At 37.6% G+C, this 27,902-nt stretch overlaps 1 protein-coding gene across 1 annotated transcript; it reads right to left on the bottom strand.

The window, feature by feature from the left end:
* Window positions 1–1,160: 1,160 nt before the first annotated feature.
* On the bottom strand, window positions 1,161–26,563 carry PNLDC1 (PARN like ribonuclease domain containing exonuclease 1; the record flags this gene model as incomplete). The annotated part of the gene is made up of 19 exons (XM_081314003.1): window positions 26,473–26,563; window positions 24,622–24,667; window positions 24,308–24,381; window positions 23,792–23,825; window positions 23,567–23,690; window positions 22,484–22,569; window positions 21,425–21,522; window positions 19,277–19,356; window positions 18,346–18,483; window positions 15,539–15,608; window positions 14,705–14,790; window positions 13,497–13,552; window positions 12,323–12,387; window positions 10,027–10,080; window positions 8,224–8,266; window positions 7,310–7,406; window positions 4,180–4,355; window positions 2,607–2,705; window positions 1,161–1,233 (listed from the first exon to the last, which is right to left on the bottom strand). Exons 1-19 carry the CDS (start codon window positions 26,546–26,548, stop codon window positions 1,161–1,163), a joined length of 1,575 nt encoding a protein of 524 aa, XP_081170129.1. The 5' UTR covers window positions 26,549–26,563.
* Between the last annotated feature and the right edge of the window lie 1,339 nt (window positions 26,564–27,902).

Here is a 27,902-nt window from a genome sequence, read left to right as displayed (position 1 = left end):
AGGGTACATGTGGATGATCTCACAATCTCTACTTTCTCCAGAGAGAATATGGTGGCCAAGATCTACCCCTGGCTGCCAATCTCCACTGAATGCCATCACTGCTAACTGACAGGTGCCTAGGTCACCATGTCCTCACTGGAAGTTCTATGAAAGAACAATTCCCAGTAAATATGAGTCATATGTGTCTGTGAACTACGCAAATTATAACTTTTATCCACTTTTAATCTTTTATCCACTTAGGTGCATATTAAATTAATTTTTCCATTTTTTTTCTACATGGGAACTAAAAACTATTGAAACCTGATTTGTCATCCCTTGGGTCCTGAATCCCATTCAGCTCAAGAGGCCAGAAGGAACAATGGGAAGAAGACATAGCTTCTGGGGCTATCAAAGAGAACTGATTACATAAGTGTATTTTTAATACAATTTTACATACTGCCCCTATACCCAGTCCTGAGTTAATAAGACTGTTAAATTACACACACTTTATGTTCTGAATTATTGTCTCTTTTTTCTATGTTTCTTTTTGTATAGTTGTAATGCACTGTTACAAGTATATTCACAGCATTTTTTTAAAAAAAAGTTCAAAGCAAGGACATAAAAGTTTTACTATATACCTAGAAGGGGGAAAACTATTATATTTCTAAATTAAATTTAGAATTTTTCTTTAAGCAAGGTGGGATGGTCTAGTGTTTGGGCATATCCTTCTGCAGAACAATGAACTACTACTACGATTAACTTTTTGGCATCAAATAGAGTTAGCATCTATTTTTGGCATCAAATAGAGAATTTAACATCTATTTGTGTAGTTTATACATTAAATTATTTTGGATTCTCTAGATGAACTGCCCAGGAAGCTTCATATCCCCATTGAAAAGATTGTATACAAGCAGCAAGCACAAAATATTTTGTGCAATACTTACGCTTTAAGAAAATCCACCATATCTGTCCCATTACTCTTTTCCATTCTTCTGTATTTTTTTTTCATAATAAAGAAGTTTGATTTTCACTGCATCCTATTTGAACAAGTTCTCCTTTCCTATTCTTCTTTCCATATTAGGAACCACACAATTTTGGGATCATTGCAATGTGTTTTAATCTATTATTGTACAGCTTACATTGAGAGAAAAAGAAACCAAACATTTCTCGTGGATGAGCTGTTACACACGACAACTATAAGAGCCTCCAAGCAAGAAAGCCAGCAGAGACCAAGAAGCCACAATGCCACATATTCTGAAAGGGCATAAAAATATAAACACAAATGCAATTTATGTCAAACAACATCAAGAGTTAAAAAGCTTAGTTCTATCTGCCATAGATTCAGTTTCACTCGACTTTATCATTCAAAATGGGCAATTTAATTACAAGGGCATTACACAATGGTTTAGATCAGACATGTCAAACTCGCAACGTCATGTGACATCGCGCAACGTATCAGAGCCTTTTTGCCATTGCTGGCAATGGGGTGGGCGTGGCTTCCAGATGATGCGTCCGGCACGTGGGCTGGCAGTTTGACACCCCTGATTTAGATATTCCATGCTTTAGTTATTGTATAAAATCAGATAATTCCCAAAGTAGCTTATAGCATAAAAATCTTTCAAATATATTAAGTCATATTAAGTAAACAATTTTAAATAAAGCCAGTTATAATGGAATACAGTATCCAGTTATCACAATCCTGTTAATCCTGAGAATCTTTCTCAGATTCTCTACTTGCTCAGCCTTTGTCTTCAATACTTGAAGTAGCAAAATAAAATGAATACATATATAAAAAGAGTTTATCACCTATATCTGCCTTCCTCTAGCAGATTCTTCCAAGTATGTGGGAATACAGCTCACTTCAGCCTCGGCCTGTGCAACTGTGGAGGCCAGAGATGATGAGAACTGCATTTCTTATTCCAGAGGAAATATGGCTGTATATTCATTGAACCATTAGAAAGTGGCCGGAACCATGCTTAAGAGTGCATTATCAATAAAATTTAAAATAAATTCTGCACTCTTTCAACCCTGATTCTGTTCTACCTTCCCATGGTTTCAAGCACTGTACTTCATTAAGGCTAAGGACCGACAGGTTTTGCACTGGTAAGCTCCCAACTGTATTCCACAAACAGTGCAATTTCGAAGATGGAAGTGTTTTCAATATATCAATTCAACATCTTGAATAATTAAGCCCCTGAATGATGCTATCCAGGATGGAAACTTAACAGTTACACATAGTTTGAGAATTATCTCATAAGTTCCAGCTGGCAGAAAAGGCAATTGGGCAAGTGTATGCCATACTAGTGTACGTAGCTGTTCTATCTCCAATGGGATGCACAGCTGAGAATGTGAATCTGGGCGATACTGAACAAGCTTTTAATCATTCATATTTTGAAGATTGATGCTTGGCCAATAGAGAGCAGTGGAAAGTAATCATGCCAGACAAATGTAGCACACTTCTCTTGAAGAATGTGCTTCCAGTTGAGCAGCTGCAGCCAGATGCAGAATGCAACAACTCAAGCAATTAAGCAGGGGTAGATTTCTGCATTTCAAGACCCAGACTGAATTCAGATTAATTTTTTGTAAATGGCCATTCCAAAAGGTAGCATAAAGTCAAGCTTACTTACTGTAGGAAGCTAGCCACTCGTGGAGAATGCTTCCAACGGTGATACACGGAAATCTGTAGGTTAGGATGGGCCTTATATGCTTTCAGAACTATCCTGATGCTGTAAGAATAATTTGAAGAGGAAACTCAGCTTGCTGGCTAATATACAGCAAAGAAGAATGCTTCATACAACCAAATGATAGTTTTGCTACCAAAAGAAGCAGGCACTAATCAATGCTGGGAAACTGTTGCCTCAGCTAGTGTTCCTCTTGCCTACAAAATAAGTCCCACTCTTAGCCAGAAGAAGTCTATAGCCACCCATGTAACCCTACCAGAACATGCTTACTCACATTCTCACAGCTCAGAGGGTTTATATGATAGCCCTTTGTCCTAAGGAAAAGAAGACTTCACCTTTCTTTCCCTCAAGCTTCCACCTTTTCCTTTTTTTTTAATCCCATTTATATCCCGCCCTTCTCCGAAGACTCAGGGCAGCTTACAATCTAAAGCACAACTCAATGTGCTTAGCAATAGCCTTCATTCTATGTATATGCCTGCTTATTAGGGCTTTTGTCCCCCCCCCAAGCGGCATTATTACAAAGTCAGCTTATTGCCCCCAACAATCTGGGTCCTCATTTTACCTACCTCGGAAGGATGGAAGGCTGAGTCAACCTTGAGCCTGGTGGGACTCGAACCTGCACTAATTGCAGGCAGCTGGTGTTACTTAAGGAGGCATTAGCCCACTGCTCCACCAAGGCTCTTTTAACTGTTCTTTCTAGGCCAAAGCAAAAGACCAGGAGGAACAAACCCACAGCAATTTCTTGTCTTCTCCCGCAAAACATCTCATTTCCTTTAAGCCCATCTTCATCTCCCTATTTTGTTTTTAGGATTAAAAATTAAAAGCCCAAGCAGGGTGCTAGCATATAATATGCTTGATTCAGTTTTGCCTTAATAGATTTATGAACCTGTCCATTCTGGCACATAACCCATGATTTCCTCAACCAATCTTTAAACCACTGACGAAGGAGGAAATAGCTGCAAAAGAAAGACTCAGAATTGTTGAGAAATTATCAATAATTTTTCTTATTCTTTGAAGCTAGAAAAAAGTTTTGTTTTGAGATGGGAAAAGAGAAACGTAAGCAGAAGCAGGGGTTGAGAGGAAACAAAAAGTCAGAAAACTAATGGAATTTGAACTATTTAAATTTTTAGATAAGTTCCAGATAGTACATAACTAGAAAGTGAGACCATTTAAAGAAAACAAAAAAATAAGGGGAATAGTCCTAAGATGTTTGAGCATGTAAAGACAATTTTAAGATTTATCCATCTTTCAAATATGTTTGACAGGTTAATTCTTATATTGTTTGGGAAGAAAGAAAATATTACTCATAAAATCATAAAGTAGGAAAGGATCTTAGAAATTATCTAATTCAACCTCATGCTCAATGCATGATCCACTAGAGCCTCACTGATAGATGATCATCCAACTCTGAAAATCCGTATCAAAAGTGAACATACAGTCGGCAGCCTGCTCCATAGGCTGATAGCCCATACAGTCAGAAAGTTGCAGATTCAGGGGCAATTGGATTTTAATCACATACTCTTTAAAATTATTGGCGAGCAGGAGAAACTGGTTCACTCTTAGCCGACGGACATCAAACCTGCAGAAAGTCCTCAACTCTTGATGAATCTGCTCTTCAGTTACCCCACGCCACCCCTTCACAGTGGCTAATAGGAGGGGAGGACGTGTTGTTAGGTCATCCACGCCAGAAAAATTCTGAGGAAATAACAAATTTTCAGTTACTGAGAGCACCAGAAAGATGTTTCAGACTATGAATTGAAATATTATGGCATTTTATACAAAAGAGATACACGCTGTGTGGTGATGGGATCTTAGAATTAACGTAAATTTTTTTAAAAAAAAAAAACCCCAGCTATGAGCATATCCTTTAAATACTGCCTTGCTTATTAAATATACTAGTAACATTTTGATGGCAAAATCTAAGTCCAGTTGACCTTGGCTGATCTAAAGGAAATGTTGGTCAATACTTGCATGGAAAAAAAGTAGGAAATTCCAGAGCTACAGTTTAGAAAGGAACATTAAAAAAAAACATTTGGGAAGAAGGTAATACTGAGTCATAAAAGAGACGAGGTTTGCCTACCCCTGCACTAGGTATAGGTTAATCTGGAGAATTACTTTGGCAAGATTTCAATGTTATCCGATTGGCATTAAAAATCTCTCTAGAAATCCAGGTGGTACTTGTTTTTTAAAGCTTGGTAGCTTCAGAAGGGTGGGCAATATTGCTGCAAAACAAATTGCACGGCCTGATCCGGAAAACCACCAAGAACTGAGTACAACTCAAAGGCATCATACCATCACAGACTGCAACAGTTGGAAAAGACCTTGAAGATAAGCTATATTCCAATTCCTTGCCCTGGGGTTTCTATTACTAAAGCAGAATCTTTATTCTCTTCAATAATGCTACATGGTTGGGAATCCTGGATTTGATATTCAGGATAAGTAAAAACACACTTGGCAGACTGTAGTCCTGAAAACATGAAATGTAAATGTGAAACAATCACATTCATTAAGAATCAATGCTCTTGGAATATAAGTTCAGTATGGGGCTAATCATATGAATTTTTAAAGGAAATTTGCTTTTAGAGATAAATGACGACTAATCGCACGAGTCTGTAATTAAGGATGGCAATGTAGCCTATTTCCCACTGAATTCCAGACTGTAATTTAATCCTTACTGTTTTTAAAAAAGTTACATAATGGAATTGCTTAATATATTTAAACACCAAGACCTCACAGCAAGACAGGAGTCTTCTGCCATCACTTCCCTCTTTTCCTTCACGTAAGGTATCGTATACTGCTGCATGCTGAACTTCTGTCCAGCCACATTAAAACTCAAAAAAAAGAGGGAGTGGAGGAAAAAAAACCTCCATGACAAGAGAGTGGGGGGATAAAAATGACAAAGAAAACAGTGAGAAGGTAAAAAAACACAACTGCATGCTGCTCAGATGCCCATATTTAGAGAAAACAGACCGTTGTCAACATTGGAAATTAATGGTGTTCCCAAACTTCATGATAGTCTATTTTAGGTGGGTCCCTGGAAACAAATTTACTCAAAAGACCCTGGAGATTAAATTAGATCTATTTGAGATGAAGAATGTTTCTCTATGCATAAGGACTAGGGCAAAATGTTTAGTCAAATGTTGCAAACTAGGACATGTAGTCAACTACCTTTATTATTGTGCTGATGATTATTATTAATCAGAAAAGCTGGACATTTATTTATTTATTTATTTTATTTTTATTTATTTTATTACATTTATATACCGCCCTTTCCCGAAGGACTCAGGGCGGTTTACAGGGTGATTAAAAAAAACCAAGATACAAAAGTTAAAAACAAATTTAAAAAAAATTATATTTGTCCCTGCACAAATAAAACCCCAGTTAAAATAAAATTAATCATCAGCCTGGGCCAGAGAGCTCGAAGAGCCAAGTCTTCAGGTCCCGGCGGAATGAACGGAGGTCGGGGGCAGTCCTAAGCTCCACTGGCAGCTGGTTCCAAAGGGCAGGCGCCCCCACTGAGAAGGCCCTATCCCTGGGTGTCGTCCGCCGGCAATCTCTTACCGGTGGCACCCTGAGAAGACCCTCCCTGTGGGAGCGCACTGGACGAAGGGAACTTGATGCCGGCAGCAGGTGTTCCCTCAGATATCCCGGACCCAAGCCATTTAGGGCTTTATAGGTCATCACCAGCACCTTTACTTATTTACTTTCTTCCTATGATATGAACAACATGTATGCTGCCCATAACACTATCTTAATAAATGATCCTGTTTTAACTCCTTGCCTATATAGGGAGAAAGAGAAAGAAGCAGGGGAAGAGAGAGAGAGATCCTTAATTTCACAATTCCTCCCACAACAGGCACAAGCTCTGTAAGATAAAAGGTAGGCTCCCCTGGCTATAAAAATCATGTTTCTTCACTACCCAATAGAAAAAAGGGCGAGTGTGAGAGGAATCTGGTATAAGCAATTGATGATGTGGAGAAGTAATAGTTTTAATGTTTCTTTTTTCAAATTCTGCTTTTAAACATCCCAGCCTTTCACTGTGTAGCTATAACAAGCTTCCTGCCCCCAAACTCCTTCTCCCTGAGGCCCACTACATAAGCCAGGGATGGGGAACTATGACCCTTTTGCGATCGGTGAACTTCAACTCCCAGAATTCTTGCGCCAACATGGCTGGCTTGGGAATTCTGGGAGTTGAAGTTCACAGACCATAAAAGGGCCATAGTTACCCAGCCCTGTCATAGACCAATCCCTTAGGATTTTAGCAGATGACGGAAGAGCAGCCTTTTTCTGCCTGGGATAGAGGGCGACCGTAACTCAGCCTCTGTACTCTGACTGAAGACTCTCAGAGGACATTGCTTGTGATGCTGTGGCATCATTGTGGCAGCCAATCTAAAATAGAGGGACCTTTTGTTCTTAATTTTTTTGATTTTAAAATGGCTCTAAGGGATAAAATATGCAATCCAATTTGGGGATGGGAGGTGGGGGAATTTAAGGAATACAACTAGTGCCTTAATGAAAGATTTACTACATTAATTCCAAACCCCCTTCCCCAAGGAAACAGGGTTCAAAAGGTTAGCCCTGCCCATTCCAAGGGAAATCTGAAGCTGCTCGCCCCAGCCTGCTGCTAGCTTGTCTCTTGTCATACTCACAATTTTCTGAACTCCGCCTCGAATCAAGTTCACCTGATTCACATATGCAGCTAAGACATCAAGGTACTGAGAAAAAGTGGGTGCTGCTGTTTGATCACTAAATGAAATGAAATAAGGTGAGTTGTTAATAATTTTACAAAGTTGCATTGGACAAAGATATCATGACTGCAGTGTATGAATGCCAAATTTCCATTTAGTGCTTTTTGTCCGGCTTAAAATATTTGTTCTTTGAAAAAAAAGGAAGAAAAATAGACAATTTGCACCTTTTTTAGCCTAATAATCATCATATACAATATTCCAGTATTCCTTCTTCGGTTTCTTTTCTTTTTTTTTTGTAGTTTTTGAACGATCAAATCCAAGCTTAATGCTTCTTTTTCAAACAAAACTACCTCCAACACTGTAACCTTTCCCGTACACAAACATTGCTCCATTTTTCTGTAACCTCAGTTGATTTATTCATGTCCTTTTTCCAAACCTACAATACCTACCGACTGTACCAGAAAAATATGTATCATTTCATGCGTAGTACAAATATGAAGAAATTTATCCTTTATCCACAGCAAACAAACATACTGATTCAACAATCAACGATCCAAAATTCCAAGGCTGCCTCTTGAATAGTTATCATTAATTCAAATCCTAAAAGTTACTTAGGATTTTTGTCTCCTGCCATAAAATGAATTCTTTTAAACTTCCCTCAGTGAAGAATATGACATTTGGTGTTGTGAATTTTTTTAACCACTGTATAAGTAATTTGGTAGGGTTAGCAAATGTAAATCAGCTCTCTTAAAATTCTAACTTTTAGAATATTTATCAGTTATATAGATGTTCTTCAACTTCTACACGAAGCAGTATTCAGTAAAGAAAATTATTGCCATTCACATCTATCATTGAAAAGCCAAACTGTTACTTACCCAGTTTTTCTGCAAAGGAGCAAATGAGCTATTTTAAGAAGAACTAGAAGAAAGGATGTATATACAGTTATACCAATTGTTAGTTACTATTAGTGTTATGACTGGAAAAATAAATGTGAAAACTGTTAAGTGAAAAGAGAATGATCTTCCCCTACCATATTTCATACAAAGTATTAAGAGCTTTGGAAGAGCTTTGGGCCTTTGGAACAAGTACAGATTTGCTGGAGACAGATGGAGGTGACAAGGATTGGCCCAATCACTCAGAAGTGAGTCTGTCTTGAGGGCACCCAACTAACTAGCCCTTCAGGTATTCCCATCTGCAAAAACTACAGTAGTACAATTATGACTGGTTCCATAGGTAAGAATTTACAAAGGACTGAAACATGTGCTCTTGCATGAGACACAAATATTACTGTTTCATTTACTTAAAAAAAACATAGACAAAGAATTATACAAGTGGTCTTTGCTAAATGAGCATTAATTCAGCAACCATTCAAAGTTAGTCATGACTGGACCTCAAAGCTACGGCTGTTGCAATGCCTCTAAGTGATCACATAGCAAGAGCACTTATATACAGCTTTCATAGCGCTTTACAGCCCTCTCTAAGCAGTTTGCAGACTCAGCATATTGCCGTCAACAATCTGGGTCATTTTACCGACCTCGGAAGGATGGAAGGCTGAGTCAACCTTGAGCCGGTCAGGATCAAACTCCTGGCATTGGGCAGAGTCAGCCTGCCATACTGCATTCTAACCACTGCACCAACATGGCTCCAAAATTTGTGTAATTATTTCTGACTACAGCGTGCACTTTAATTCTCTGTACTTACCTATCTCACTCCATCTGTAGCCTTTTGCCCACCCTGCACTCCTCTGAAACCTACTCCTGCTGCCCCTCACTGACCTTTGCCACCTTCTTACTTCTGCTGCTGAGGCACACAAAGCATTGCAAATGGCAGCAGCTGCCTCGACTGGAGAAGTGTGAGGTCTTTTCGTAAGAACAGTATAGACCTCACTTTATCAAGCAAAGGGATTCCCAGAACTACTGTACCATTGCGAAGTGGTGCAGTCAGGGGATGTTTCACCTAAGAAACCGCTTCAACTAGCAACAGAAATTTCAGTTCCAAGAAGGATAACTAAATGAGGACTGTCTGCAAATGGAAATCTGGGGATTACCAGTGGGGAATTTACTTTCAGAGGAAAAGCATAGAAATCTATTTTAAAAAAATGAGTTATCCATGGAATTTCACTAGCAACATATGAACATTTACAGATTTTATATACTCATGAGCTGTGAAGGTCAGGATCCAGACATCCTTCTCATATCAGCCTACATGTTAATATAGCCATACATCCTTTATGAAGGCAAAAGCTGCAAAGCGAAAGCTCTAACTATGCTGAAGTTTTCCTTTCTATAACAGAAAATCGGACAGAAGCTACTTGGTTGCATCTGAACAAGTGGACAGCATAATTCTATAAAGAGCTGTGGTGACACAGTGGTTAGAATGCAGGCTAATTCTGCCAACTGCCAGCCATTTGAGTCTCACCAGCTCAAGGTTGACTCAGCCTTCCATCCTTCCAAAGTCAGTAAAATGAGGACCCAGATTGTTGGGGGGCAATATGCTGACTCTGTAAACCACTTAGAGAGAGGGCTGTAAAAGCACTGTGGAGCAGTATATATAGCAAGTGCTATTGCTATTGCTATAACTGTAAAGCCACCAGTTTCCCACCCCTTGGTTAGTTCATATCTGGAATTGGACAAAGCCTAAAAAAAGGAATACATTAGATATAAAGATAAAGCACATACCTGCTCCACAGAGGAATGCATCATAGCCGGCCTCGTGAGGACATTTATTTGTAGCTGAAAGGTTTTAAATGCAGAGAAAAGGTAAAGCTTCCCAGATAGTTTCCTGACACTTTATTACACAAACAATCTAAAGTTTTCATTTTAACTTTTCTATTGTTATTCTCATCCTACTTTTTAAAAAAAAACACATAAAAATGATGTTGGCCCAGGGGTTAAAATGCAGTAGTGCAGCCTAACTCTGCATCCCACTGCCAGGAGTTCAATTCTGACCGGCTCAAGGTTGACTCAGCCTTCCATCCTTCTGTGGTCAATAAAATGAGAACCCAGATTCTTGGGGGCAATATGCAGACGTTGTAAAATGCTCGGAGAGTGCTATAAACCACAATAGGGTGGAATATGAGTGATATCGGTATTGCTACGCAAGAATTTTATTACAATCTAAAATCAGGATCCAAGATCATATGCTCCGCTGGCAGTTTTGGTTTGGTACTTGGTAATCAGATCAAAGGAGAACTCCGTGAGAAAGCAGGCAATATTCTGGACTCCCAGAAGAAGAAATGGCAGACAGAAGATGGCTCTGTTAAAAGGGGACCAATGCCACTGCAAAGTGAAGATCTCTCAAGTTGATCAGCTCTTTGAAACCTCTTCAAAACAAGGAATTGACTTGAGATCACCCACAAGAGCTGCAGACAGCTACTCCTTTTGAGAAGACCTCAAAACCTCAATCTGGTGGGTTTTAGAGCTCTGAGAGACAAGGGCAGAGCCATCTGGTTCAAATCAACAGACAGTGTCTTTGAAAAGAAGCAAAAGAAGGCATACTTCCTTTTCTAATCGCTTTCAGAAATTGTTGTATTAGCTGCTTTTCAAGCATTAGAAACCTTAGAAACAATGCATCTGACAGCACTGGGTGAGTTTTCTTTTATCCTTAGCAAAACAAAGTTTTAACTACAAGTTTAAGAACTTAAAAAAAAATAAACAGCCAAACAAGCGATTGTAACTTTGAATTTAAAAAGTCACAGAAGGACTAAGGGCCCAGATAAATTCGAAAAAAGGTTTTAAGAATTAATTGTAAAGAATCTTTCTCAGGAAAAAAATTGCTTTTGTTTAGATTTTTTTTAAAATAAGATTTTAAAAATTGGATACTAAAGGAAACTAAAGATTACCAGTAAAGGAGAAGAACACAAACTCGACTTACAATTACTGAATGAAGCAAAATAGTCTAGCATCAGAAATACTGAAGGATATTTTTGAAAAATGACTTAGAAATTAATATTAATAGTGCCAACAGAGACATCTGCCTTGAAGGCGAGATCATGTCTAAAAGAGGTTATGAAGGAGTAACAGGTTTTATCTGAGAAGAGCAACACTGAGTTAAAAGTGAATTTATAAATGACAGGTTACAAGAATGACATGGAAAAAGATGTTACACTAGACATATAAAAGAAGCCGGTTGATATTTTAATAATTAGAAAGGATATATGAACCAGAAACCAAGAGAGTAACCAAAATAATTTCTTTACAATGGATTTACAAAAAAAAAATCTGGTGACAAGGGACAAAGAAAAAAATGAAACAAAGTTTTGCAAAATTATCTGAATGGACTGAAGAGTAAGATTGTTAGAATTGAAAATAAGGAATATAAAGTTGGTTTATTTGGTTAAAGTAAAGTTTATAAATGTAATTCATAGAGTGAAAATGGTTAAAAAGATTAAAAGAGAAATGTTGATAAGCAAATCTATAAATAATAAAGGGAAGAAAATATTTGTTATATTTAAGAGGAGGTGATAGTATTCATATTTGTTGTGATAAAAGTGGAAAGTCACTTCTTTATAAGTTTTTTTCTTTTTCTTTACTATATTTTTACTTTTTTGCTTTTCTATTTTTCATTTTCCTTTCTTTTCTGTGTATTCTACTTTTTACTGTTTAGGTTTTTTTTTTACTTTTATAATTATAATCATTAATAAAATTATTATTTAAAAAAGAGGAAGTAGGTAATAGTCACACTCTATTAAGTTGACCTTGCTATTCCTTATAGATAAGGAGTAAGACAGCCACAGAACAGATAATTCTGTAAAGAACAGAAGGGTAGCTGATACTCTCTTTCAAAGCATACCTGAGTGTCTCCTCCAATGAAGCCAACTGAACAGTGTGACAGCTCTCAAATTTATGCCTATTAATATGATCTTTTCTTCAAGACTATGAAAAATCTCTTTCAAACTAAGCCAAGGACATTCTTTAGATTTACCAGTGATAATGGTTTACCCGTGATAAGAGTTTCCTTCCAAACCAGACGTACCGTATCTGAGGCAATCATCTGAGTGAAAGATCTCTGGACAAAGCTGGTCGGTTGGACTCACAACACTGTTAAGAGGGAGAAATAATTTTTAGTCCCTGCATGTTTCTTTCTGACAGTACTAATAATCTTCATTCTCTGGCTTTTCTTCAAAAAAAACAAAAACCTAGGTGGACTTTTTTATAAATTGAAGCAAGGAAAGACCAGCTGAATGAGTGAATGTATAGTATATGTGTATCCATTCTGCTAATCAGGCCTAAGACTCACCCTCCTTCCCCCCAATGGTTGGGACAATATTTTAGGTTGGGCTTTGGGGAAGTCATCTGTCTCCCAATGAAATTCTACTGCTGCACCATAGCAACTTTCTTTTCATGAGGGGTTCAATCCCTTCCCTTCTTCTCTCCTCTTCCACTTCCACTCATGTGGCTCCTTTGAAACGGAGAAATTGAGTGGGACTAGAATTTCTAGAATAGGCCTCCAGTAGTCAGATGTAAAGACCTCATACTGCTATTTTATACTCTCCTGTAACTTCTTAACCACACCATTTATATAAAATTTCTATTGTTAGAAACTATGCATAAGTCAATCCTATAAAGTAGAACAGAATAAGAAACAAGCACTATGTAGGCCTAAAACTACTTTTATTAAAATTGACTACAGTAACACAATCTTGCAAGTGTGAACATGTTCTGCTCAATCCTATTTTGTCTATCATGTGAAGTTTGTGTGTATGTCTGGACGGATGCCTGGCTGAGACTTTATTGCCCCCAGCCCCCAAATCTGGGATTCTGCAACCGTTGTCTCCATCAAGGTCATCCTTTTGACTGTCTACAGTCTATAGATTTATGACCATGACATCAGCAAATTCTATAGATGGATTGACTTTAATGTTATCCTAAAATCTGCTGCTTGAAAGGACTACTTTACTGAGAACCACAAGACTTTTGGGCAAAACATTGTTTTTTTTTATTCCTCTTTCAAATGTCAAACTGAGCAACATGCCCTTTAGTTACGTCTAAATGAAGGAAACAGTGAAGATAGAGTACGAAAATAAAACACCATTTGATTCCTGGGAATTTTTACTAGAATTCAATGAAATGAAATAGTTATTAAGATTACCAATCATATATTTAGTGATTAAACAGGAAAGAGTTCAAGAAAGAGGCAAGTGGCTGACCTGCACAGCATTTCATACAACTCCAAAAGATAAGAAACTTGAGGAAACTTAAATTCCTGTGTTAAAGGGGGAAAAAAGAAACAAAAAGCATTAGGGTCCCGTGGATATGAATCAATTGGCAAGACAGTAAGAATATGGAAGCCAGATGGAAGGTGTGAAACCCACTGTGTTCCGGAATTTTCTAATAATACGGTCCTCGGGGTCTTCCCCTCTTACCTTTGTTTTCCTATGAGGAAAATAAGATTATAACCCATTTTACTATTAAATTTTCTATACTCTAAACACAAGACCCTTAAATAAGCTTGGTATTTACATGCCCCAGAACTGATTTAACGTATGTTTATACTAGTTCCTCTGAAAACGCATCTCATCTTCATCAGCTGCCCCTCCCAAAAACTGGAAACCTGAGAAAATAGGATCCTACGCTGAAACTCAAGAAAGGACAGCTCTACTCCTGTTTCTGCAATGAGGATAAGTATTAACAATGATCTTAGCAGCCCACGCTGTTGAGATCAGTGTGCGGAACTTACAAAGCAGCCCTCAAACTGGGGTATAAGCACTGTCACTCTTGAGCCGAGCCAGTGGTTACATGCTTCCCATTAATTTTCAAAAAAAGAAGTTTCTATTTGCTCAGCCTTAAAGTATACAACTTTTAATAAATGTAGTACTCAGGTTCACAGGGAACCTGCCAACACTTTCTTGAGGTTCCCCCAGCACTGGGTTCATAAACCTTATGAGGAAAAGGATCAGAGGCCGGCAAGTCTTGCCATCTATCACTTCTACTGAACTCTGGGATCACTGTTCCTCTAAGAAATGCTGAACAATGAAAAAACGAACAGGAGACTTCCTTGATTTTTATTAAAAGGGGGAAATGACTATATGCTCATTTATTTGAATAAATTAAAATATTTAATTTGAAAGAAAACGTAATATAAAAGTGACAGAGCTTGATCTGTTTAGTCTAATAGTCCAGAACCATTCACTTTATGCCAATGGCACTTTATTGCCTCATACAAGTGTTGTTGTTGTTGTTTTTCCCCCAGCCTCAAACTGAGATCCTTCAGCTATTTAATCTGGGAAATTAAGCATACTTTTTTAAAAAAACGGAAGAACTGAACTATAGTCCCTCACTTTGAGAGGAAGAAAGAACTGCAGGTGAAAACAAGCTGGAACATTTTTAATTAATTGTGCTAGAGAATGAAAATTACCTTCCACGTGGCTTTGGAAATGTTCTTCGTATCCAAAAGCACAGGAAACAGAAAGTGAAGGTTATCTTTGAATTCTTCATACTTTTCTGAAAATCGTTAAGTAAAAAAAAATGGGAAAAAGGAGGGAGAACAAATTACAGGTAGTCCTCGACTTACAATCGGTCAATTAATGGCTGTTCAAAGTTACGAAGGAGCCCCCCCTAAAGGAAATTAGGACTTGGTTCTGAAATTCCAAAGGCCGCCCTCCATAAGGCACATGGTCAGCAACCGGCCTGCATTTATTTACTTCTAGTTTTCAGCAAAAACATGCCACAGAACAGGGGTCCCCAACCTAGGCTGTGGACTGGCACTGGTCCGTGGCCCTCCAAGAACTGGTCCACACAAATGAACGGAGCCCATCCATACTCACGCAGGACCCAGGCAGCATGCAAAACCATGCCTCCCCCCTCCCCAGGCCATGGAAAAACCACCTTCCACAGAACCAGTCCCTGGCACCCAAAATATTGGGGGGTGCTGCCATAGAGAACAATGGGTTCACTTAACAACTGTGGTGATTTCTTTAAAAAAAAGGGGTTGTAAAATTGGATTGGTCATGTGGGTGACCTGCTTTGCGACCACCGAGGCGTATGACAAAAACGGGCAGACTCCATTATGGTTATAAGTGGAGGACTATCTCTAATGCTTGCTTGTAAATTTATTAAGCTAATGTCATTAAACTTGCAAGAGACCAAACTGTACCAGTTCTTTCCTAATAGCAAAGATCAAGAGCAATTGCTTGGAGCTGAAAGAGGGATACACTAGATCCTACACGACTGCTATTCGAAATGGCTTTACCAGGAAGGGGTCTGTAAAATTTCTCATGTAGATAGAGAAGATCCAACAGCATATTGTGTCCCACCAGCGGCTACAGAGAGCGGAAACAAAAACGAAACAAAGCAAAACTCTGTAAGATTGTCAGCATCTCATTGCGGTTCTGCGCTGCTCCTTTAAAAACACTAAGCGCAATTTGCTTGCCAGGGCTATGCTTTGCAGAGGGGCAACTTTCCAGACCCAGAAACAGACTGATTTATGTGTGATCAAATTGGTGTCAGCTTTCAGAATTCTTTTTTCTAAAAACAAAAAAAAGCATTAATTCAAATGCAACGGGATACACCTTGTAGGCAAGCCTCTCTCTGCTTTGGAATACTTAGCAAGCATGTAAGAGACATCCTATGTACAATCGTGCTGGATAGAAGAAGCTTGTAGTTTAGTTTTCGTTTTTGCAAGCAGCTTTGACCTTGGAATACGCATTTGAAATCAGGAAGGCTCCCATCTTAAGCCTTACGTTGCTACTGTATATAATTATATATTTGGAAATGCATTCAAATCAACTCCATCACAACTGAGAGATTGCTAGATACGTGACTTAGGGCCCATATATACTTATTATGAATGATGTTTAAGACATAAGAATTCTGTCTTTTTTACCAGTGAATTAGGAAAAAAAAGCATTGTATTTACAGGTAGTCCTTGCTTATCAACTGCCTCGTACAACTGATCAAAGTTACGACGGTGCTAAAAAAAATTGTTTTTGTAACCAATCCTTGCATTTACAACCATTTCAATGCCCCACGGTCATGTGATCACCATTCAGCTGCTCTGAAGCTGGCATGCATTTATGACCGTAATATCCCTCAATCGTGTGACCAGTACTCACTTGTATTTTTGCTTCCAACAAGCAGGTAGTGCAGAACATAAACAAAGCAACGGAAATGAAGCAGGTTAGTGCAAGAACATAAATGAAATCGTAAGTTGTGATCATGTGATTTTATGCTTAGCAACCACACTGCTTCACTTAATGACCAAAGGGGAAAATAAGGCTGAAAGCCCACTTGTGGTCGTGAGATTTTCTGCTACGTGACCACGTTACTTAGCAACTGAGCTGCCAGTCCTAATTACGGGTAATGCTCAACTTAATATCATAATCAGGACCAGAATTTCCATTGCTAATCAAGTGGGTGATTAAGTGAATCACACCCAATGTTAGGACCTTGTTTGAAGGGCTCCTTGGGGCTTTCTGCGTTTGGTTTTGTTTCCTTCCTAGTTCATTACCCAAACTAGGTAACATCATCAATGCTAGTCCAACCTTGTTTGCAGTGGTTATTAAACGAAACACTGCGCTTGTTAAGTGAATCGCACAGCCGTTAAGCCAATCCAGCTTCTCCCACTGACTCTGCTGGTCAGATGCCAGTTGGGAAGGTTGCAAATGGTGGTCACATGACCCTGGGATGCTGCAGCCATCATAAATACCTGTTGGTTGCCAAGCGCCTGAATTTTGCTCATAGGGCCATGGGGGGGGGGAGGAGGAGTGCTGCGATGGGTCATAAATCACTTTTTCAGTGGTGTTGTAACTTTGAACAGTCACTAAATAAGTGGCTGTAAGTCGAGGACTACTTATACTATCATAAACAGGCTAATCATTTGCCTTAACAATATGCAACTAATGATACTTGAAAATTGCCTGTAAAGTAAAAGTGTGTGCAACGGAAGCCCCAGGGTTGCATTCAGCCCAAGAACACCAATCTTTTGGAGTGACTTACTTTAAACGTCACTACCAAATTTCAATCTGATAGAAGGAAAAATAATTCCATAAAAAACAGACCTATAGGCATGCAAAATTTAAATTAATTTTAAATGTAAATAAAAGAAACTTTTTAACTTTTGTCCACCCTTTCTAGAGCGTGACCTTTGGAATACCATGTAAAGGTCAATTGTAGGTTTTAGCCAGGAAAGCCTGTCCACTCCTGTTATAGTTTCACATAACAACAATAATTTTGCACATCGTGGAAACACCATGACTAGAGAATGTGGCACTTAACAATGCATTCAGACTGAAAGATAATTTCCACAAACAAAACGTGAGATCCAGCAATTTCACAAACAAGATTTCAAGATTATTCTAAATCATGTGGAATGTATGTGTCCTACATATGTGAATATAGTTCCTGCTAGGACAAACCCATCCTACTCATGCCAGCAGAGAAGGCCTACTATGGGTCCCATCGCTCAAAGAACTCTGACTATCAGTATCCAGAAGAACAGCCTTCTCTGCTGGAGGACCCACCCTTTGGAACATCCTACCTTCTAGGGCAGGGGTAGGCAACCTTGGCTCTTTTATGACTTGTGGACTTCAATACCCAGAATTCCTCAACCAGCCATGCTGACTCAGGAATTCTGGGAGTTGAAGTCCACAAGTCATAAAAGAGCCAAAATTGCCTACCCCTGTTCTAGGGTAAGCTCTGACCCCACCCTCCTATTCTTCCACAAGAGCCTGGCTCTGCCTGGAGACCCAATGGGGGAGTTCCGGACTGGAGGCAACTGCTGGCTTGATGACAGACTCCACCTTCCTCCCCTCTTGCTCTCTGCTCCCCACATGTCCATCTTTTTTGGTTATCATATGGATGTATTCTCACTGTTTTCTTTTTCACTGTTTATTCATCGTTCTATTATTTCTGTTTTGTTGTCACTCACTTCATTTCTTCCTTTTTATTGTTGTAAGCCATCTGGAGTATCCCCAGGGCGAGATAGGCGACAAATAATAAATATTTCATAGGTCAGGTTTATATAATGAATGAACTTTCTAACAGAAAACTGGGCTTTACCTTCTTAGCTTTCACAAGTGTCTGAAAAATATTGGTGAAGCCCCTTGCGGAAAAAAGAATTTGTTCTCTTTGACATGGATCGAAAGCAGTGTTTTCCAGGACCCAGCGGTATTGTGGATTCATCTTTTTCACCATCAACTAAGAAATAAGAACGGTAGCTGTCAGTAACTCATTCTTTCATTACATCTGCCTGGGTAAATGTTTTAATACACTCAGTCTTTTTAATTTTCAAAACACATTTGTCTGTTATGTGAAAACAATACCTCCATGGCAAATTACATTACTTTCTACTCTTCTTCAATCCTTCTTTCCCTGTTCCACTTATCTGTTTTCATTTCATGCTAGTTGGTATCATGGTTAAATCAAGTTTCATTTGTCCAATGACATGGGTCCCAAAAACTCTTTATAAAATTATACTGCAAATTTTCTCTTAAGACAATCACTCCCTTTATTATTCTTGTATATTTCAAATAGTTGATTGTTTCAATATTCAGTATTTTCACTTAATTTTCCAATAACACTTATTCATTTAACATTCCATAATAACATTTGTTATTTTAAAAAAAAACTCCTAATACAATTTCTAGAATTATTTGTAAGTGGATATTTCCTTAAAAGTATTGTTCCTTAACAATTAGGCAGAATCTAAATGTAACTCCATGTATGCCCATGCCTTACATATAGCATAAGCCGCTAATAGAGAAGCAATTTATGTAATTTCCAAGGCTACATCACAAGCCAATTTTGTTCTGTGCCCAGTGATACGTCAAGCCTAATTTAACAATTACTTTTGTATAATCCCAGCTAAACGTTTGTCAGAAATCTCAAAGTAACAAACATGGAAACCTGTTCAATGGCAGGAACAGATTGATTTTGAGAATATTAATACATATATCAATCTTACCTCAATATCCTACAATATTAAACTCACTTTTTCATCTTCCAAAGGAATAGTCCAAATATCTGGAAAAGCTTTTCTTAGAATGAGCTGTAGTTCAATCACTTGAAAGCCTATAAGACAAAGTAGAAGACAAATAGCATAATGGAAAGTTGAAAATAGTATAATTACAATATATTTTTCTGTGGCTAAAAAGGTTTTTCAGCCTTGCATTAAAGCATTTTAGTGAGCAACTGATCGCAGTCATACAACTGAGAGATGAGAAAGCACCAAAGAAAAATGTTAACACAACATAAGAAACACAAATAAGAACACAAGAAACACTCATACCAATAGAAATGAGATTCATACACATTTTCTTATCCTTTTTTTCAGTATATTATTATGATTGGTCACACAATCAACCAAATGTTTAGACTGGATCTGGCATTTTTATTCACCCCATTGAGTCCTTTCTAAGGCCCTAGGATAGGCCAATGTATCACAGTAAAGCTACCTTTTGCAATTGACTGACGGCGATTTTGTCAATGCCAATGGTGTTAAAGTGGTGCTCCAGATGTTTTGGGATTGCACCCAAAGTGCCTATTACTACTGAATATTTTTGCTTTCTTTTGCCATAATTGCTCTACTTCTATTTGCAGGTCTTTGTGCTTTGTAATTCTTATGGTTGGTTGCATAGCTAGCCAGATGTTTAGAGTTGGCATTTTTATCTACCTATCAAGTCCTTGTATTACACACATATTAATAGGTATAGCTCCCTGTAATAGAGTCTCTCAGGGGGTTGGACTAGATGATCTCCAAGGTCCCTTCCAACTTTATTATTATTATACTATGCTACCAATATACACACCCATGAAGGAAAAAAATTCTGTCATGCACATTAAAACAATCACCCACCACCACCGACTTGGAGAAAAAGAAATTGAGTTTTGAAAGAGAAATGGACAAAATATCAGAAAAGTCTCTGAATCAAGGCTGGGAAGGAAGAGAGAGTTTGCCATTCCCCCACAGCCTATTTCAAATTTGAAAGCAAAGAAAAAGAGAATTCAAGATAAAAAGGGATTTTGTTTCTGTAGAAATGGTTAATATGTTTTAGCCAGGAATCTATACCACATTCTTGGCTTATATTCCTGTGTTGTGCTAAAGTCTGAACATTTTTTATTTCTCTGTACCACTTAAAATAATTCCTATATTTATGCATTCTGAAGGCATATCCAAAATAAATCCTTGCTTTCTCCAGGCTAGTACTTCTCAAAGTGTGGTCTGAGGATCACTGGGGATCCCCAAGACCCTTTCAAGACCTTTCAGGTGGTTTGCAAAGTCAAATAAGTAAATAAATAATTTAAAATTCTCAGTAAACACAGTAAATATTGATAGATCTAATGGAAATAAACCAAAGCTCTCTGGGCTCCTCAATCATTTTTAAGAATGCAAAGAGGTCCCAGGACCAAATTGTTTGCAATAGAGTATCCTTGGGAACTGCAATATTCTCTTTCCTTATTCCAGACCAAAATCAACTTGTGGTCTACCCAGAATATTCTATTTCTGTTAGGGATGTTTTTTGTTTTCCTAAATTTCTAATTTTTAAAAAAAAAATATTTAACTTTAAATTATGTTTACATTTTATCTTTCCTTCCTTTTAAAAAATAAAGATATTTGTTTCTCTCTTATGGTCTAATTCCTAATGGGCTGTGTGGGGGAAGGACTGAATCCTTTAACCCATTTGCATGCTCTATGCCCACAAAGTGGCTTTACAGATATAAATTAAATTAATTTATATTAATATAATATACTAATAAATTAATAAAAATAAATTAAAAACTTTTTTAATTTTTATCTCTGAAATATGTTTGTCTCACAGTCTAGAGTTGGGATAGGAAGCCAGCTGAGGCAGTCGCTGAAAGACAGGTGGTGGAAGAAGAACTACAAAGATGCTATCAAGAATTATAATGATAAATTTGAATTTGATTGGGGTGATAGTTATAAGAAGATTATTATCTTTGCAAGGCATACCATAAAGCAAATCAATCTGCAAAAGTCTTTATTACATATTGTTCGAATGGTTTGAAACTATAATTATCCCCTTTAAATTGAATACTGCTCCCTAAAAGAATATAAAAAAGATTTTCAAGGCACCAATAAATAATTTTAAAAAATGAAAGGATCTTAATTAATTCATACCATATATATCATGCAGAACCACAGAATCTTCCTCTTCTGCTGAGGATATCCAACAAGTTACTTGATCAATCACTTTTTTCACTTTGTCTTTATCAAAACTACAGTAAACAGAGTAAGAAAATTGAATGATACTATTCTCTAACTCAGCCTTTCCAGTACCTTCAGCTTCTCAGAAAATTAACTTTAGTTATCAACAGTAAATCTCTAGAAAGGTCCAGCTTCTCAGTAAGATGCTTTCTAGAAACCAAACAAATAACAAATTATGCCCTATAATGACCATACATTTAGTGGTCAGATAGAATGGTAAGCTAGATACCAATGTTCATACAACAAAATGCCTTCACAAATGCTTCACAATCTTCATTAGTAGCCCGATTACTTTTCTTGAATAAAAATGCTATGTATCTGCCATGGAGAAAATTGAATCCACCTCTAGGAAATTGTAACAAAAAGGAGGACAGAGCAGGTAGCATATAGATAAGGAGTGGGAAATATGTGAGTAGTGAACTGCCTAATGCAGCATAAAACATACACTGAAGATGAGAAGAACAGATGCTATGAATTTGAAGTTAAATAAAGGACAACAGCTCACAAGACTAGAGAAGCAAAATGGCCACAGACATGTGAGAAGGAACACAAACAAAAATTCAGGAAGAATGGAGGACAAATAAAGAAGACTATGAGGAAAAAGTGTCTGAAATTAAGGTGATGGTCTTGTATCTATTAAGGAATTGCTTTTTAATTTATCCTAAGGCCCACCAATAATTCTACCAAAGAACCTGCATCTCATAGAATATAAACAAAATTTTTCAAAGAAGGATTTCTGTATGTTTAGAGGCCTCATGTTAATCATTCACATTTTAAAGATTTTCAGTGACTTAAAAAGTCTCACTTAAGACTATTTCTGAATTTCGGTTCTTGGAGAGTGCCATTGGTTGACAGCCACTGTTGTAAGAACAGAATCCTGTCGCTCCAATTACTTAAGTGCATAAAGAAACACAGAAGAAAAAAAACCACACCCAACATTAGTATAGAAACCATAGTGTGGAAGAGGTTTACCTTTGGACCATCCAATTACCAGATAACAGATGTTGAAGTTTCTTCTCTTGTGTTTCATTCATATAAGGGATTCCATCTTTAAGAAACTAAAGGCAAATAAATAGTGCTACATAGTATGAAATTCAGGCATCAAGATTGTTTTCTCCAGACTTAAAAGAAAATCATGTACTAGGGTTAGTCAAGAAAAGTAAAGGTTCTCTTAACTTCGCTTCTAATAACTACATGGACATATTCATACATTAAATCATAAGGTATTCATTAAAAATTCAAGATTAAAAAAACAAAAAATGAACTATTTATCAACCACAGTTAATAAGCACTGTTCATCCTACGGTCAAGTAATCTGATAAACTCAAGTGCTGCAAGCTGTGGATTGACAAAAAGGGTGGAGGAAGAAATCATTTTCACAATAGATCACAACAGCATAAAATTGTGTATATATATACCAGTCAAAAAGGCTGGTCTAAATTATTCTACTTAGTTAGAATGATGGACAATTAGTAGACTTGCAATCCTTAAAATCTCTTATCTACCGTGCTAACCTTTCCATTCCATACCAACCTCTACCCTACATTCACCATGGTCTTTGGGGGGAAAATGTTGATGAAGATTCTCAGTCATCTAGGTAGTTTCATGACAAATGGACTTTTCTTTTTTAGTTTTAAACGTTTCATTGCTTATCCAAATAGCTTCTTCAGTTTGAAGAAGAAGCTACTTGGATAAGCAATGAAATACTTCAAAGCAAAAAAAAGAAGAAGTCCAGTTGCCATAACTCAACTTCCAGACATCTTTCTGGGAAACTGGCCAGTTACAAATCCTACTGAGGAATCTTGATCAAATGCTGGATCTTCTCCCTCCTGAGACAGGACCCCTGCTCTGACCTCACATAAAGAATGAAGCAATTCAAGGGGCCCTCAGATACTGACAGTGATAAAAATTAACTATCTCGTTCAAGTGGAAATGAAATGTTGAAAATATATTTTATTATTACTGCGTTTCAAAAGCATTTTAAGGGCAAAATCCAAATCTAGTTTCTTTCCTACTTAAAGTCCTTTCCACTCTATTAAACAACATAAAATATACCTTGTTATAGTCAAAGCCATAATGAGACAGGAACTGAACACTAGATGCTTTGCAGGAGAACTCAGAATCCATTTGGCCAAATGTGGCAGGGAATAGGAAGAAGTTATATGAATGCACGATATACCTATAAAAATTAACCAAAATAACTAAGGCTGACTAACTGGCAGGGAAGACCCAAAAGTTACCATCAGGTAAATATAATTGACAATAAAACAATTTACTTACTCATTTGACATCCCCTTGCAAAATATGGACAAACCTAAAAGAAGAAAAAATGCAGTTGCACGTGCAGCAATATGCTGACCACAGGGTCTCCTTTGTTTGTGTTTTTCCAACTTCTGTGTTAACTAGCATCTTCAGGGATGGATTGTGGATCAGCCCCCTTTGTATATATCATCAGATATGTTCTATTTGGGAGCAAATGTGTTGGTCTTATGTGTAAGAGATTTGTGAATCAACATCTTGGGTGGGTGTGGGGTTGGTTGGTCTACCATGAGCCTTTACAGGAATTGCTCATTCATACACTCTTATACTGCAGATAGCAAAATTTTCCTCTCAGTTTCTTTAATACATTTGGGAAAATCTACATAATAGGTATTCTTTTAAGATAAAAACAAAAAAAGGTTTTGAGAAATTAAGGTGACCTTGAAAGGGATTTTGTTTCAGACACTATTTCTAAATTTCGACTCCAACATTTTAAGCTACCTTAAAACCTATCTTTTAGAAACTAGAAGAGCTCACCAAGTTGATTCACTGTAAACCGCTGAACACTCTGTCTGGCTTTCCGATACCACTCAGCAGGTAAATCAAAGAGACTGGGGAAAAGAAAAATATGAAGGATTTCCATGTTGTTCATCATGTTCCTAACTTCTATGGCAGGAGTGTCAAACTGTCGGCCCGCAGGTCGGATGTGTCATCAGGAAACCGCACCCACCCTATTGCCGGCAATGGAGAAAAAGCTCCGATACGTAGCGCAACGTCACATGACATCACGGATTTGACATGTCTGTTTATGGGGACATCACTAGGAAATATATTTATTTCAACAAGCTTACCTAGGCTGCCTGTCAGAATGCAAACCTGTGAATTCCATATCAAGGCCTGCAAAAGACAGAACATGTGCCTTTCACTATTATTACAGGATGGATACAAAGTTTTATTTAATTCACATATCTTACATATCTAGGTTTTTATGCTATTCATAACAATTCATATTGAATATATTGAGTTGAAAATATATAGATGTAGTAGTTAACATGCTCCTAAACTTTAAAACAGGGATTGAGGGATTTCTTCACGATCTATTGTGCAAGATACTTACAGCTGCAATCCTAGTTTTTGAAAGCATAAGATTTTTTAGCTTCCCCCATTTCAATAACTTTCTCATCACTCTGAGAGTATGAAATTGAAGTGAAGTTGAAAGAAAGGTGCTAAGAGGAAGTAAAAAGCCAAAAGATTACCCACTACTATAACAGCCTTCTAACTTGTTCCAAATTATGAAGTAATTTAGATCTGATTTTTGTAAACTTGAGAGATGTATACATTTGATTGTTCAATAAAGTGCTTTCAGTTACAAATATTTTAATGCACATACAGATTTTGTCCATCATCTGCAGTATCTTCTCACCTATCATATTCTATAGTAATGCATTTAATATATTCTTCAATGTGCTTTATATCAGTTGGACCAAATTCTTGTGTTCACATATTTGCTAGTGCTAAGTATTGATACTATGTCTTTATAAGTCAATTTTAAATATTAGCAACACTTCTACTATCAAGCATAAGATTCAGATATGGAATGCCATAGAGAAAGAAGGGTGCCAGATCCAAGTTCTTCAAATAATCTCACTATGGAAAAAAACATGACTAAAGAATTTATTTAACTGGGGAATACTAAATGCAAACTTTACAAATTTGGAGAAACACATTTGCCCTGGAAATAACTTATTTTTAAACTATGAAATTCAAGGCAGTGTTTTTGCTCCTCTTGCACAAAGTATCACCATACTCATTTAGCATAATCCTGGAAGCTTTCTTAGAATTAAATGCTTAAAACACTGTTAGGGAAATACTGTACTGATCTTGCTACAACTCTCAAAATCCCGTATTGGCTAGGATGGAAATAAAAGAGCTCTGCAATGATTTCTCGAGTATAAATTATGACCTTTCCAAAATCAGAAGGCATAATGTACAGCAACATATGGATACCTATTTTCATAAAACTCATCACACTTGCTTACAATCCTCTCCTTATATCCTTCTTACCACAACCCTGTAAAGTAGGTTGAGATGATTGTGATCATATACTAAACCATGGTTTGCTCCATCAGCTATTTAACAAGCCACAGCTGTATGATTTACAAAATCAAGATGTATAAATTACACTGGCTGGCTATTTTATTTTCTATTTCATATATCATCTTTTGGCTCCATAAGCCACCCTGGAGTCATCCAAAGGGCCAAGTCGCAGTGGTGGGATTCAAACATGTGAACAACCAATTCTCTCTGTGGATGCCACTTCCAGAAGTCCATTCTGGGCCTGGGCAACAACAAAAAAATTAACTACCGGTTCTGCCGGAGTGGTGCGGACTGGCTGAATCCCACCACTGGCCAAGTGGGAATCCAATCAGTGATCCAGTCCCCCATCTACAGTAAGCAGATCCTGGTAAGCCCCTGAAGTAGATCCAGCAATTATTTTTTTTTGGGGGGGGGTTGTCAATAACAGCTTTCTCCATTTAAAACACCTCCCAAAGTTTAAGGAGGCAGGCGCCATTCATATAACAGCTGAGACCCGAGTTAGCACGCATAAGGGTAGACGTGCGTGAACAACAGGGCGGTCCTCTTTCGTAGTTAACCTATAAAGATGAGGAAGGTTCGCCTTCCATATCACGCCCCTGCCTCACCCACAAAGTCGCAGCCAAGGACAAGCTCCTCTAACCGAGGCAACATTTCTGGAAACTGCGCGGCCCCCACATCCATCCCGCCCTGGCTGCTTTCTCTCCGCGGGGCCCGCCAACTCCTGCCCGCTTCTCCTGGGAGGCTAAAGGGGGCGGGACCCCGCCTCGCTTGCTAGCCCGCCCTCTTCCCTCGCTCGGCATTTTTAAGACTTTCCCTGAGCATCTGCGTTCCTCGATCGCTTAAAAAAAAATGATTGTCTGAATCCGGCCATCGGTGCTTTTCGTTATTCCTCTAGCTAGCAAAGCAACCTTTGGGGTGCTATTAGAGTGCTTAGTTTCCCTCAGTGATTATAAGGGGCTGAGGAGCCACTCTTTTTACAGTTGGAACGATTATTGGCTAAAGTGCAGATCTGCTATTTAGAAATTAACACGATTATATAAATGGGGTCGTTTTGGCTTCCGAGTTCGATAGCATTTATATAATAAGACTTAAGATTACTAATGTTTACATGCCACATGACTCCTAGCGACTCTGGACCGTTAATATATACCTGCAGGTTGTTTCCCCTTTTGTACTCTTAGGGCTGTTTAACTACCTTACTGAAAGAAAACAAAATATTTTTTTATTTTTTTTATTTTAATCCCATTTATATCCCGCCCTTCTCCGAAGACTCAGGCCGCCTTACAATCTAAGCACAAATCAATGTGCTTAGCAATATATAATAAATAAAAATAAAAACTGCACTTCCTTGGCTTAATGCAGTATCTTGCTGAATATATTGTGTCCACGCATTCATTGAGAATGAGTTAAAATCATATGTATTTTTTTTCTTTAATTGACTTCTCTAGTTGCAGGAATGATTAAGGCCTCTCAAATGGTATCTTCTCTAGTAGACCAGAAAGCCATGGTAACAATGACCAATCTAGGCAAATAGCTATGAGATTTTTTTTTCCTAAAGAACAAGAGAATAGTAGTTTGGTGCTGTGGTTATAATACAAATAAAACCTCTTTTCTTTATGCCAAATATCTCTTATCTTTTGTTTATGAGGTTTGCTAGAAAAGAGACAAATGGAAGATATTGCAGAGCAAGCATACTGATAGTCCTAATCAAGCTTCTATTACAGAGATGAAACCCATTAAGAAGCTTCCAGAGTCAGCAGAAAATGTACCAGACTGCTAAAATTTAATTAATCCCATGTGGCTGAAGGTCCAGAATGAATTTTGGAACACCAGCTTCCAATGTTTTCCATTAAGTAGATCATAATATATTAATCACTTTTGTGGACCAACAAGTTTTAAACACTGTCAAAAGAAATCTGATATATACATATTTGCAACAAAACAACTGTTTCTATCATTAAAAGAAATAATTCATCACAGTCGAGTGGTTTATTGTAAAATGCAAAAGGAAATAATAGAGCCTATTGTTACTGCA

Source organism: Vipera berus (genome assembly GCF_964194415.1).
Source record: "Vipera berus genome assembly, chromosome: 1".
In the NCBI taxonomy this organism is placed as follows: Eukaryota; Metazoa; Chordata; class Lepidosauria; order Squamata; family Viperidae; genus Vipera; species Vipera berus.
This window is presented reverse-complemented; position numbering and strand designations above follow the sequence as displayed.